The sequence below is a fragment of the Neomonachus schauinslandi genome, chromosome 13 (assembly GCF_002201575.2).
Source record: "Neomonachus schauinslandi chromosome 13, ASM220157v2, whole genome shotgun sequence".
Classification (NCBI taxonomy): Eukaryota; Metazoa; Chordata; class Mammalia; order Carnivora; family Phocidae; genus Neomonachus; species Neomonachus schauinslandi.
The window spans coordinates 78,617,207-78,630,733 of record NC_058415.1 but is presented as its reverse complement, the minus strand read 5'-3'; the positions used below and the strand labels follow the sequence as shown (position 1 = coordinate 78,630,733).

The 13,527-nt window shown below is 45.7% G+C and overlaps 1 protein-coding gene across 1 annotated transcript in view; it reads left to right on the top strand.

Moving 5' to 3' along the window:
* BRINP1 (BMP/retinoic acid inducible neural specific 1) overlaps positions 1 to 9,096 on the top strand; it is a 171,670-nt gene extending 162,574 nt beyond the window's left edge. Inside the window, exon 8 of the mRNA XM_021691503.1 lies at positions 7,538 to 9,096. Within this exon, the coding sequence (XP_021547178.1) occupies positions 7,538 to 8,678 (1,141 nt within the window). The 3' untranslated portion in view covers positions 8,679 to 9,096. The remainder of the gene's footprint in view (positions 1 to 7,537) is intronic.
* Positions 9,097 to 13,527: the final 4,431 nt, after the last annotated feature.

Here is a 13,527-nt window from a genome sequence, read left to right as displayed (position 1 = left end):
TCTTTCTTTCTTTCTTTCTTTCTTTCTTTCTTTCTTTCTTTCTTTCTGGGACAAATAACATATATTAAATAGTTTAATGAATACATTGTCAAGAAAAATAAAAATTGTGATAATTGCATCTACTCTGATTTAAAGAGCAGCATAAGATGCCCCCTGATGAGCCCAGCATCCAACCAGTGTAAGAGTTACTTATATATTATAAATATAGTCTCTGATTGGCCAGAGGTATTGCAAATATTCGCTCTAACTAAGGGTTGTCTTTTTATTCTTCGACTGGTATCTTTTGATGGATATATTTTATCTTAATTTATCCCTATTAATCATTTTTTTCCTTTATGATGAGCTGTTTTAAAAAATCTCTGTTTCCTCCAATATCATCATAATGTCCCCGTATGTTTTCTCCTAACGAAGCTGGTTGATGTTAGTAGTTTTGTTATTATTATTTGACTTTTCTCATTTAGATCTGTAATTCATCTGTTTATGATTTGGGGATACATAAGAGATTAAGTGTCAAGAAGAGGTTTTGTTCTTGTTGCTGTTTTTATGTCAGTATTCAACAGACCCAGTGACATTTATTGAATTCTGTCCCTGGATTTATAATCTATAATTACTTATTTCAAAGGGACCGTTTTCTGTGCGAGCCAGAGAAACACAATAGTTTGTTTTCAGGAGACACAGTGTGCACCTACCAAATGTCAGAGGCTTTATAAACATATCTTACCTGATTCTCAAAAGTGCCGTATTATTACTCCATTCTGTAGTTGAGAAAACAGAAACTTTGGAAGGACAAGCAATTAGCCGAAGGTTAAATAATGAGTAGCGGAGCTATGATTCAGTACCCAATCTTGCCTGACTCTAAAGCCCATGTCTTAAGCATCACGGTGACAGCATTCATTAGGACTGTGGAGGGTGAGTAACCAGAGAGACGAGGATATTAAGCTATAATCAACTGAGCTGTTCTAGTAACTGAGAGGAATATTTTTACCTGGAGCATTTATAAAACGCAGTTAGTTGTTCTTTGCCCTCGGTAACAATAACAGCTAAGGGTCAGTCATAACGGTCTTGCACTGCAAACCTCCTGGGAGCTTTGCGTTACTGATTCTAGTTCTGAAGACAAAGCGTGCGGTGGATGTTACCTTCCCCATTTGATGGATAAGGAAACTGAGAATCAAAGAGGTCAAGTGACTTATCCAAGGTCACATGGCAAGGTCAACTATACAACAGCAGACAGTAGTAGAGTGGGGTCCAGGATTTCTTTAACTAGCTGACTCCCACACCTGTGATGGCTCCCGCTGGAGATGACCAGTATGGTACTTCATGATTGGACTTAAGTCCATTAGACCCGATTAGCCCCTTTTTACTTTCTAGCCTTTGGGACTTAGCCTCTCATTCTTCTGCCTGACTACTGCCAGGAACAATAAACCGCTCTTGCAGCCCTCCACCTGGGAGCTGCCTGTGCTTTCAGTCTTTCTGTCAGCCCCAAACAGGCTTCCAGGTCCTTCCTTCACTTGCCTCCAGCACATCCATGCCCCAAAGCAAGATGCTGAATTTGAATATGCAGCTGATGTTACCTGTCCAGGTCCTTCCTTCACTTGCCCCCAGCACATCCCATGCCCCAAAGCAAGATGCTGAATTTGAATATGCAGCTGATGTTACCTGTCACCTCCTTCCAGACACAGAACTGTGTAATTGCAAAAATTGTCTCATGATCCTCCCCGATTAAGCTCCTGACAACCTGATTTTAAAGACTTTATTGGATTTTTATGTGGCTATTCTCCCCATTCCTCCTTCTACGTTTTACCTCTGTCCTCTGCAAATCAGACCTATTACTTCTTCCATGATTCCAAATTAGAAGGCATCTTCATCCTGGCAAGGGACTACAAAATTCTTCTTTTGGTCTTTCCTTCCTTATGGTTATGAGCCATTCACTCCATGAGGCTCTGACATCACGTGAAGAACCCGGACAAGCAGGGAAAACAGGTTATTAAGGCAATGATAGAAACTCAACGAGGGGAATGCTTAAAAGCTAAATATTTATCCAGGGAAAATGAGGAACACAGAGTAGGTCTGATGGCCAGTATAATTCACATTAGCACATCCATAAACCAAGGTTTCTTACAGTTGAGCCCCGAACAGTTTGACACCATTGATACATTCATTTTTATCAGCACCTTGCCTTTAAGACACACACACACATGCACACATGCATAGTCATGCACAACACAACCAAAAAAACAGTGCATCATCAGAAGCCTAGAAACAACTGTTTGCCTTCTCAGTCTAGTCTACGGTCTACAGAGAGAGTGTACATTTTGTGGAGTATCATGGAATTACTCAGACACCCATTACAGTGTCAAAGAAATGCCAAGGAAGAAGCACAGGGCATAAATAAAAGAATAATTCAGAGCTCCAATTTCATTTTCTTTTCATTTCCTCTCCCCTTTTAAATAACACTCCTGGTAGGCAAACGGGAGTTATGGATTATAGTTTTCTATTTTAGCCTAGATCTGTTCCCCCCCCCCCGCCCCGATCTCTTTGGCACTCTATTTGTGTGATCTTCCCTAAAATGCCACTGGCCCGGCACTGCATTCCTGTCTTAGGCAAAACCTCCAATTAAAATCAGCGGGGAGTTTGCTTGAATTAAGAATCCCAGCCTGGGCTCCCCACCCGGGTGGGTTCTGAAAGGGAGGTGTGTGTCTTTGAAGGCTCTGATGGAAAGCCCTGGGTGGCAGAGCCTCTGTCCTCCAAACGACGAGGAACTCCAGCTGTGTCACTGGAAGACCTGTCAGGTCGCCAGAAAATCCTGGCTGAGGCAAAGACAGAGGCCTGCAGGGGAGCATGGCCCGGAGCCTAGCCTCTCCTCCAGCCTGGGTTATAGAGGGTAAGGAAAGTACACCAGAGACTGGAGGGAACACTGGGTTTGGATCCAGACATCCCGAGCTCTGATCTGCTACATCCATGCTGTGTGACCATGGGGAAATCACAGTCCCTCTCTGGCCTTCAGTGTCCTCTCAGTAGAATGAAAATCACAAAGGCATCCTATCTCAGGGGGTTGATGTGAGCACAGGAGGGTAACAGCCACAGTGTAGAAAGCTCTCAGGAAACACTGATCCTTCACCTAATCCCCAGAGTCTCAATGTTCAGGTCTAAACATGAGGGGGATGAGCCGAACATTTCCCAGTCTTCTTCAGGAAGGTTTTCTGCTTCTGTGGTCCACCCCCATCCCCCCTCCCCCACCCCCGCCCGGTCAGAATGAATTGAAATCACATCCAACAGAAAGAAGCTGATTTAGATGTATTGGAGTTCATCTTTGGCTGCAAACGGAAGAGGCTCCGGATCCCCAGGGACAGAGGAAAACATTTTAAAACTTGGTCCTCACTGCCTCACACTGACTGCCTTGCAGTGGGACTGTGTCAGCCCTTTGTAAGACCCTCCCCTCTGGAGCCGGCCTATTAAGCCTCTTCTCTGTTGCCAGGGTTGAGGCAGGCTGTCACCAGCTAGCCTGGGAAATGGTATTTATAGATCACAGTCCCTCCTACCCTTGGTCCCCAGCCTCTCCCCGAGCACTTGTCGGTGAGCTCCAATTATCTGTGAATGGAGGAGAGGGATCCTGGCAGGTCCAGAGGAAGCGAGGAATGTGATAATAGGCCCTTCACACACTCCAACTTTCAGTATTTTTCCATGATTTCAGTTTACTTCTCTTCTCGTGGCCTGTGTCGTCCTTCTTGCCGCATCGTTGTAATTTCACATTACGGTTCGCAGCACAAAGCGTGGCGGCTCTGGGGTTAGAGAGCGCAGAACGGGAACGTGGAGCGACTCCATGGATCTCGCTCCTCAAGGGCCTCCAGCACAAGGCCTGCGAGAGAGTGAGGGCTCCGGAGTTGTAAGCTGCCCAGTCCCTTGGCCGGTTCCTGGTGCTTTGCACGGTGGAGCATCGCCACATTTCCGAATATCCGTGATCACTACCCAGAGCCCTGGCTGGAGACGGAGAAAGTGTAGGACATCAGTCTGGGTGAGGCAGAGTCCTCATTACTGGAAGTTGACTGTGTCAAGAAGAAACCCACAAAAACCCTGGAATGAGCTTGTTTTTCTGGTGTTGCTTTTCTCCACAAAAGGAAGTATTGAAAAGCAGGAGACAGTTCGCGGAGCTTGGGAACAGGGGCTCCCACTAGTGACATTGCTCCCCGTCTCGGACACCCAGTCCCTGCTTCTCAGCAGAGGCCGGATTGCCCTCGGGTGGCCCATCGAGCGTCCACGTTCCCTGAGCCCGTGAGTTAGGAGAAATGAAGGCTTGGCTGAGCTGCCTGCATTTCTGCGCTGCCCACTCTGATTTCATTCCCTCCTGTTCTCCCTCTCCAGTCACCTGCTCCTGCCGCTGTCCCGTCCGCCCATCTAGGTCGGGCTCCACGGTCGCCCCCGTGGTCTCTAACACCGGGGCCGGTTCTCCTCTTGTCACCCTTCCTCGTGCTCCCCCTCCCTCCTCCTTGTTCCCTTTCCTCCTGCCCCGGGCCTCGCACCCCCTGCGCCCCTCCCCCCTGCACGCGGCCTCGCTCTGCGTCCTCTGGCTGTATCATTAATGCCTTCTTTGATACAGCCCACAACCTCATGATTATTCTGAGGTCAGGAGATGCAGGTGCCGCAGCTCGCTGATGCGCCTCAGAGGGCCTCTGTCCCCAGTCCCTCCTGCCCGACAGGGCTGGAATCCTAATTCGCCGCTAGCCCCTTAGCTTGTGGCAGCACCCCCGGGGACTTTCATCTTTTTCTTTCCCCCAACCAAAGATTCTGAGGGCTCAGCCACAATGAGGCATTGATTCAAGGAGTGGGGGCTGCAGTGCTGACAAAGGGGCCCAATGATGAGACACGAGAAAGGGGGCGCTCGACGGGGTTATAGAATGCCTCGCAGATGGGAACAGAGGAGCTCTAAATGGGGTACTGTCCTGTCACTTGGAGAGGGAGTGACAGGGGCAAGTGTGGGCCATTTGAAAGAGGCATTTTGGAATGACGCTCGCGTCAGATGGAACCGTGCAATCAGAGACGTGTGGCGGGCCCCTGCAGCTCACAAAAATATCAGATGACTCATAGCCAATATTCAGTCAATGTTCTGGTTGGGAAGGTGGGAGCCACAGGGCTCATTATTATTCCAGCTCCGTTTCTTGAAGGCTGGGCCTGCTTCTGTTCTCCAGGCTGTAATAGGATTGGGCTCGAGAAGCAGAGGCTGGGGAGGCCGGGAGCCGTGTGGGTGGACGGTGTCGAGAACGAATACTGCAGCCCGGAGGGGAGAGAAGAGACGGTGGGGCTTGTTGCTGTTGCTGTTGTTGTTGTTGTTTTAATGAAAAATACAAGGAAAATATTAATTTTGTGGTTCATTCATTCAGCAAGCATTCATTCATGCCGCAAAGAGAGAGAGAGCCGTGCTGGGGGCAAGCCGCTCAGGGGAGGACGGGTCTCCCCCTCTCAGGCCTTCCAGCCCAGAGGGGAAACTGATGGGGGAGCAGGTGTCTCCTGGCCGTGTTGGGAGCGTTGCGAGGGAGGTTTCATCGCCAGAGGTGGGTGGTTCCGTGGATTTAAAAGGCAGAGCAGCTTCAAGGAGCACGCTAATTATTCCTCCATTTTCTCTCAGCTGATAAGCCACTTGTTCAAAGCAGAGCATTCTGGGAAGCCATGTCAACGCTGTCCATTTTCAAATATCCCATAGAACAAAATGGTTTCCCTCGAACTCCAGGGAGATAGTGACATCCTTGAGAGTGTCTCAGTACCTTCAAAGGAATAGCTTAGTCTCTGGGATGAGAGTGCTTATTGTTATTACCTGTTTAATAATTGAGCTACGCCAGGCTCTGTGCTAAATGCTTTAAATATATCATCTCACGCGGTCCTCTCCCCGCTGCTGCCGAAGATGGGCTTTATCATGCTCATTTCAGATGCGGATACTGAGGCTCAGAGACGCGAAGTGACTAGTTCCCGGTTACAGGACTGAGCTTTGAACTCAGTTCTGCTTGGACCAGTGCACCTGCTCTTCAGGATCGGGCTCTCCTGCCCCCCTCGCGGCACTTGGGCTCGGCGGGTGTGAGGGGTACAGTTGAGGGATTGCTGGCCTCCTGCCCCAGGCAGTACGATGCAAGAGGGCTTGTCTTGCCAGGTTCCTAAAACGGGGATCATAAGCCACTGCCATCGCCTCCATCACTGTCGTCATCAACACGTTGTGGCCTTAAGAGAGCCTTTCTTGACTCTTGCTTGACATGGGTTTAAAAAAAAAAAAAAAACAAAACAGTGATGAACCAGGAGACTTCTCCACTCACCCACTGTATGGCTTTGAGTCTTTCATCTCACCTCTGAGCTTCTCTTGCCATGTCCATAAAATGGAGCTGAGAGTCCCTCTGCGGGAATAATGGGAACTAACTTTCATCGAGTCCTTAATACCAAGCAGGTCTGGGGAGAAGCCTTCACAGAAAAATTCATGCAATCCTCACCACAGCTCTGTGTGGTAGTGACAATTAGGAAGGTGGACGAAAAGAAATGCCGGGCGCTGCCTCAGCTCCTAGGTTGGAGGAGCCAGGACTTGAAGCAATCTCCGACTGACCTCAGGTCCCAAGCTATTTTCGGGGTGTTGTTGTGAGGCTCCAGTGAGAAAACGGGAGCAGATGTGCCCCGGGCAGGGTAAAAAGTGCCAGACACATGTGAGGGATTCTTCGTAGCATGGAAGACAGCCAAGAGATGACGCACACAGAAATGAGGAAAGATGAGAGGCTACTAAGCTGACTGCCTTCTGTATTTTTACCTATTCTTCTGCTGCTTCTTATCTGATCTAGCATCTATCTTCACTGGAATGTTTCGGTGGCTGGAACCACGGGGGCAGGCTTGGGTAGCGTTTATAAAAGTGTTGGGGGGGTGGGGACCTAGAGGTCCATGTTGTGAGGCAAGTTCCACTGAATTGAGAGTGTGGAGCTCGGGAGAAGATGGGGGCAATAACATCTTTCTTACACGTGAAGATCATGTAAGATCTTCAATATGGAAGCACTAGGTGGTCTCTAGAGTAATATAAACTATCATTTGTTTTTGTTCAAAGTTGTTGGAGGTTATATAACCTCATGGGAGGAATCTGGGAAGAGGGTTGAAACGTGATGCAGGTTAAACATATGAACCCCTAAGTTCTTCTCTGTGGCTGATTTCCAGAGTCTGCTGCAATCTGGCAGGGGTGTTTTGTTTGGACGCTCTAATTTCCTGGGATCAAACTCCTTTGGGGCTACTGTATAATGGAATCCTGGAGCTGGAAGGACCCCAGGGAACTTACTCCAACCCCTTCCCTTTACAGGTGTGGGCACTGAATGCTAGAAGGGTATGCAGTGTCCTATAGCTGGTCTGTGGCATGACAAGGAACGACAGTGTAGTTCTTTTCACTTCTATTCGGTGCCCTAACTGTTGGAGCTGTCCTACCCAGTCCTTTCAGCCCCTGGGCAGCTGCACTTTGCATGACGGGTTGGGTCGCCCTAAGCAGCCCAGCCCGGCTGGCTAACAGTGTCCGTTTTCCTTCTCTCCCCAGGACAATTCAGCAGTGGCTTGCAAGGGTCCAGTCGCTTCTCTACTGCAATGAGAACGGGTTTTGGGGAACCTTCCTGGAGAGCCAGAGGAGCTGTGTGTGCCACGGTAGCACCACGCTGTGCCAGCGCCCCATCCCCTGCATCATAGGGGGGAACAACAGCTGCGCCATGTGCAGCCTGGCCAACATCTCGCTCTGCGGCTCCTGCAACAAGGGCTACAAGCTGTACCGAGGCCGCTGCGAACCACAGAACGTGGACTCGGAGCGGAGTGAGCAGTTCATCAGCTTCGAGACCGACCTGGACTTCCAGGACCTGGAGCTCAAGTACCTGTTGCAGAAGATGGACTCGCGCCTCTATGTCCACACCACCTTCATCAGCAACGAGATCCGCCTCGACACCTTCTTTGATCCCCGGTGGCGCAAGCGCATGTCCCTCACACTCAAGAGCAACAAGAACCGCATGGACTTCATCCACATGGTGATCGGCATGTCCATGCGCATCTGCCAGATGCGCAACAGCAGCCTGGACCCCATGTTCTTTGTCTATGTCAACCCCTTCAGCGGGAGCCACTCGGAGGGCTGGAACATGCCCTTCGGGGAGTTTGGCTACCCACGTTGGGAGAAGATTCGTCTCCAAAACAGCCAGTGCTACAACTGGACTCTCTTGCTGGGCAATCGGTGGAAAACGTTTTTTGAGACGGTCCACATCTACCTACGTAGTCGGACTCGGCTACCTACCCTACTGCGTAACGAGACTGGCCAGGGCCCCGTGGACCTGTCCGACCCCTCCAAGAGGCAGTTCTACATCAAGATCTCGGATGTGCAGGTGTTCGGGTACAGTCTGCGGTTCAACGCCGACCTCCTCCGCAGCGCCGTGCAGCAGGTCAACCAGTCCTACACACAAGGTGGCCAGTTCTATTCCTCTTCGTCCGTGATGCTCCTCTTGTTGGATATTCGGGACCGAATTAATCGCCTGGCCCCTCCTGTGGCCCCGGGGAAGCCCCAGCTGGACTTGTTCTCCTGTATGCTCAAGCACCGCCTGAAACTGACCAACAGCGAGATCATCCGGGTGAACCACGCCTTGGACCTCTACAACACCGAGATCCTCAAACAGTCGGACCAGATGACAGCCAAACTCTGTTAACCTGGGGCTCCTCGCCATGGGCTTTCCCTTTTGTTGTACAAACATAACAGAACAAAGCAAAGCAAAACGAAACAAAACAAAACACAAATTTGTAAAATGTAATTATATTCAAAGAAAAGGAGGAAGAGTCTTCATTCGTTGGAAACGAAAACGTTCTAGCAACTGTATAAAACCGTTGGGCATGTTTGTTATCTCTATAATCTGTCATGAAGAAGGGTCTCAGCCTTTGGAGGAGCTTGGAGGGGTTGCTTCCTAAGCCTCAGGTGCTGTATTGTGGGGGGAGAAGGGGAGAGCATATGCAATGAATTGCCAAGATCTCTGCTGTGCAGGTGCTAAGATTAAACACTAAAAAGAAAGAGAGATGTATGTAATGTACAACCAACACTGCCATTTTTCCTTGTGGGAGGAAATGGACATAGATAAAGTTATTTCTTGGGTTATGATTTCTTCCCTCTTTATGCCTAATTCCTTGTGGTTCTTTTGACTCATTCTTGCACAGGGGCGGGGATGCGATTACCGTGCTATCTTACCCGTTCTGAATACACCGAAGCTAGTTGAAGCTGGACAGTAGGGGGGCTTGCGGGGGAGAAACAGATACATCACAGGGTGTTAAAACAATAAGGACCCTGGGTGCCTGGGTGGCTCAGATGGTTAAGTGTCTGCCTTCGGCTCGGGTCATGATCCCGGGGTCCTGGGATCGAGTCCCGCATCGGGCTCCCTGCTAGGCGGGGAGCCTGCTTCTCCCTCTGCCTCTCTCTCTCTCTCTCTCTCTCTGAGTCTCATGAATAAATAAATAAAACATTTAAAAAAAAAACAATAAGGACCCTCAGATATCAGCTGTCACACTTGATTTAGTTTGTGAAATAAGCATGGAGAGAAAATGGCATGCCCATGGCCACACATAGTTACTGCCTGAATAAGGATTTGAACTCTGCCTTCTGACCCAAGAGGCAGCACTCCTTCTAAATCACAGTGGCCATTTTGTGGTTTCTCCTCCAGCTACACTGCCAAGGGATGAAATATTTTTCAGTCTCAGGTTGTTTTGATAGCTTTTTCTCTTTTAATTGAAAAACCCCTTTCTCCTACTTTCTCCAAAAAGAAATGGTCTCAGATTTCCTAAAAGTGCTTTGCATATTATAATTTTGTTTAAATAAAAATCATTAACCACAATAAACTAAAATGGGGTAAATTCTAACATTGCATTGCTCTGCCAGGCAGACTTCCACAAGTAAGTATGGGAAAAAATGATCCTTTGATTAACTCAGAACACACACACACGCACACGCACACGCACACACATGCACGCACACACTAAAATTATAACACTGCCATTGGCATCTATGAAGGTGAGAGGCCTTGTTTTGGGACTTGGTAGTTAAATTGAAAGGAGAAACTCAAGAAAGAAAACTCTTTTCAGAGCACTCTTATAGAGGACTTGGGCAGATACTACTTCTTAGTCTTCAGGATCTCTACGCTTATCTTTTTGGTGAGGTGGTACTTGCTAGAGGTGTTTCTGAACATCCAAATCTTCATTTCTGTACTGTCAGAGAAACAGGATTACAAATTTCAGGGTCAGAAGAGAAAATGGAATTCCTCTGGTCTAAACTTATGCCCAGTGCAAATCTCCTTCTCACCATCTTAGGGAGATCACCACTGTTTACCGGCTCAACTGTTCCAGCGACAGGAAGCTAATTAGCTCTATCTTCCACGTTCCTTGAATTCCTCTTTTGCTGAAAGGGAACAATAATGTTCATTCCATTTTGTGTTATAAAACAGATCTGGTTATTAGATAGTTCTCCTATACCTTGGCCAGCTTTTGCATACCTTCCACTTACTGGTCCCAGTTCTGGAATGTGCATTTCTCTCTCAAGTTAATGCCATCCTGGGTACAATACAAAGACCCATCTCAGGAGTCGCCAGAGTCTGTGATAATATGACTCAAAGAGAACACCATCCCTAATCTAGTTTAGAAGTAGAGAAGTAAAGAATTACCTAGTGTGTGTTTATGGATGTGTGCATGTGTTGGGGGTGAGGTGGAAGAATAAGTTTTTTTTTTTTCTTCTGTAGTGGTAAATTCCAACTTTAATGTTCCAATTTTTAGCATGAATTAGCATATATTCTGATACGGACTTTAACACTAACTTGCATTTCACATGAACATAGTTTTTTGGACCTCAGCTTTTGAGGATCCAGTGTTCATTTAGACTGGAAATCCGTTCATGCCAGAGATCACATAGCAGCTATTCATCAAGCACAAGATTTTGCAGAAGGTCAGCAAATCATCAAACATCTCTTCAATGCCTATTAGATGAATGTGGTATGTCAGAGAAACAAAAATTTGTAAGGATTTTGTGCCACTCACAAATTAATGAAAATACGGACATATGAACCAAATTGAAAAAATAAACAATAATTACAGTACACCATGATGAGTGCTATCATGGGGTCAGGCACACAGAGAGGAGCCCTGGAGAAGTTATTTTCTCTGTTAATGGGGTTGGCCAAAGCTTTATATGGGCAGTTTATTCTGAGTGTTGAAGTGAATCAGAGTTGGGCAAATAGCAAGAAGCAGAAGGGCCAAAGGAATAGAAAATGCAAAACCGCAAAGGTATAAATGTGCATGGTATATTTGAGGGTCAGTTAAAGCTTTAAAATTGTGACTTTAAATGGGAAGCCTACCAAGGGCAGTGAGGATTTTAACTCTGTAGGAGAAGTTGAAATAATTACCCATGATCTTCATGACCTGCTAAATGAATTTAAGACTAACCACCTCTCAGTGGCCTCTCTTCCTTTTTCCTTTCATCTCTACCTTTTCTAAGCACTTCAAAGCCTCATGCTATATGAACCCCTATGCTCACATTTTACAGATCGCCAGGCAATCTTCAGAGGCATTGTGCTACCTAATCCTTATCACAATTCAGTTAGGGCCTTCCACCTGAGTTCTTTCCCAGACTTCACCAGTTGTATGTGCAGGAAAATCCTCTTCCCTTCACCTTGAAAATACTAACTGCATCACTTCATATTACAAAGAGAATACAGCAATGTCCAATGATTGGAGAGGTCAGGGAAATAGAGAAATTTTCAAGGAGAGAAAGATTCAGACATCAAAATGTTTATTCGAAGGCAAAAGAAAAATATTTTGCTATATAAAAGGACACAAAGTTCTGTGGATTTTCCAATGTCTCCTGCTTGGGTCTGGCCCTTTGAGCTAATAAGGTTCCTCTCCAGCTGGGAGGAAGAGAAGCCTGAAGCCTTCAAGTGAGATTTTAATTCAATTAGTGTCTTACCAATTTGATGCAGCAACCAAGGACCTATGGTGTCTGATTAATATGCTGATGCTAAGGCAAAAGAGTGAACAGAATGCCCATTTGGATAAGGCCTGGCAGCAAAGCGTGGCATTGCCATGGAAACTGCAGAAAGCCATTAATTAGCTATCATATAAAATCATTGGAAAATTCTGGACCCTGGCATATCTGCCCCCTTCAAAGAGGAGGGCAAGAAGAGGTCATTCTAACAGCAAGGCTCCCTTCAATGATTAAAATCATAGTTGCAAAGAGACTGCATGTTACAAAGTGGAAGGAAGATTGGGAAGTAAAACAAATGGACACAATGAAAGAAAAGAAAATTTGGGATTATTCAAATCCAAGAATATAATTTTAAATGTAAAAGTATCTTGTTGGGTTTCCTCTGCTGATAAAGTTATCTCGATGACAAACATTTTCTCCTAGTTTCTGTTCTGTGGAAAGAAAGTGAGAACAATATGGATCCACTACATGCTGATAAGTGATTGGGGAAGGGATCATAGAGTCAGAGGGTATGGAGTGATTAACCCATAAAATAATAGATACAGATGGTATAAAGTTCAAATTTTAAAAAATTAAAATTAAAAAACTAAATTAAAAAGAAGGCAGAAAAGGAGAAAAAGAATCATTAAAATACCTGGACACATAGACATAATAACAAAACTTACTATACAGATCATCACAATAAATGTAATTGGATAAAACTGGTGAGTAGAAAGACAGAGGTGGTCAAACTACATATTATAAGTTAAAAAAAGTAAAGGGAAAGAAGGTTTTAAAATTAAAGGATAAAAATATGCTAGACAAATATTAACTAAAAAGAAGCTGATGCAGCCCTGTTAATAACAGTCAAAAAGACTTTAAGGCAAAATACATTATTAGTGTTGAAGAAGGTCAGTTTAGCAAAGAAAGTGAGACAAGAGTGGACACATAGAACCATAGACTCTGAATGCTAAAGGGATCATTAAAGAACTGTAAAATTTCAACCTTTAGAGATGAGGAATTATACCCAAAGTTATTCTACAAGTTTTCAACAATAACCATGATTACAGTTCCCTCTCCATTTGCACTAAAGGAAAGGTTGTCTAGAACAATCTCTATCCAAGATAAGAACCAAGAATTAGTCCCATGACATTTAAACTAATAGGATATACAAACTCACACATATGTTCTTTTTTGATAGATATACACATATATGTTATATCTATAATACATAGTATATATATTATAATATACTATTATATTACATTATAATATATATTTTTTCTTAAGTCACCAGCATCTTATATATGGGATCAACTCAAATTGAGGATCAACTCAAATCCTTGGATGGTTACAAGGAGCTCAGCTTGAGTGCGGATCACTCTCTTCCTGGAAACTGAGTGTTAGTGGTTTCAGCCCTGTCAACCCTAAGAACCTAGAAGGAACTCTCCTTTCTCAATACCCCTTCTCTCTCCAAATCATTATTAGGGCCTGCAGTTACAAATAAGGTCACTCCTTGATTTTCAATATCAGATCTAATTGTAAGCATTCTGAGTCAGGGCATA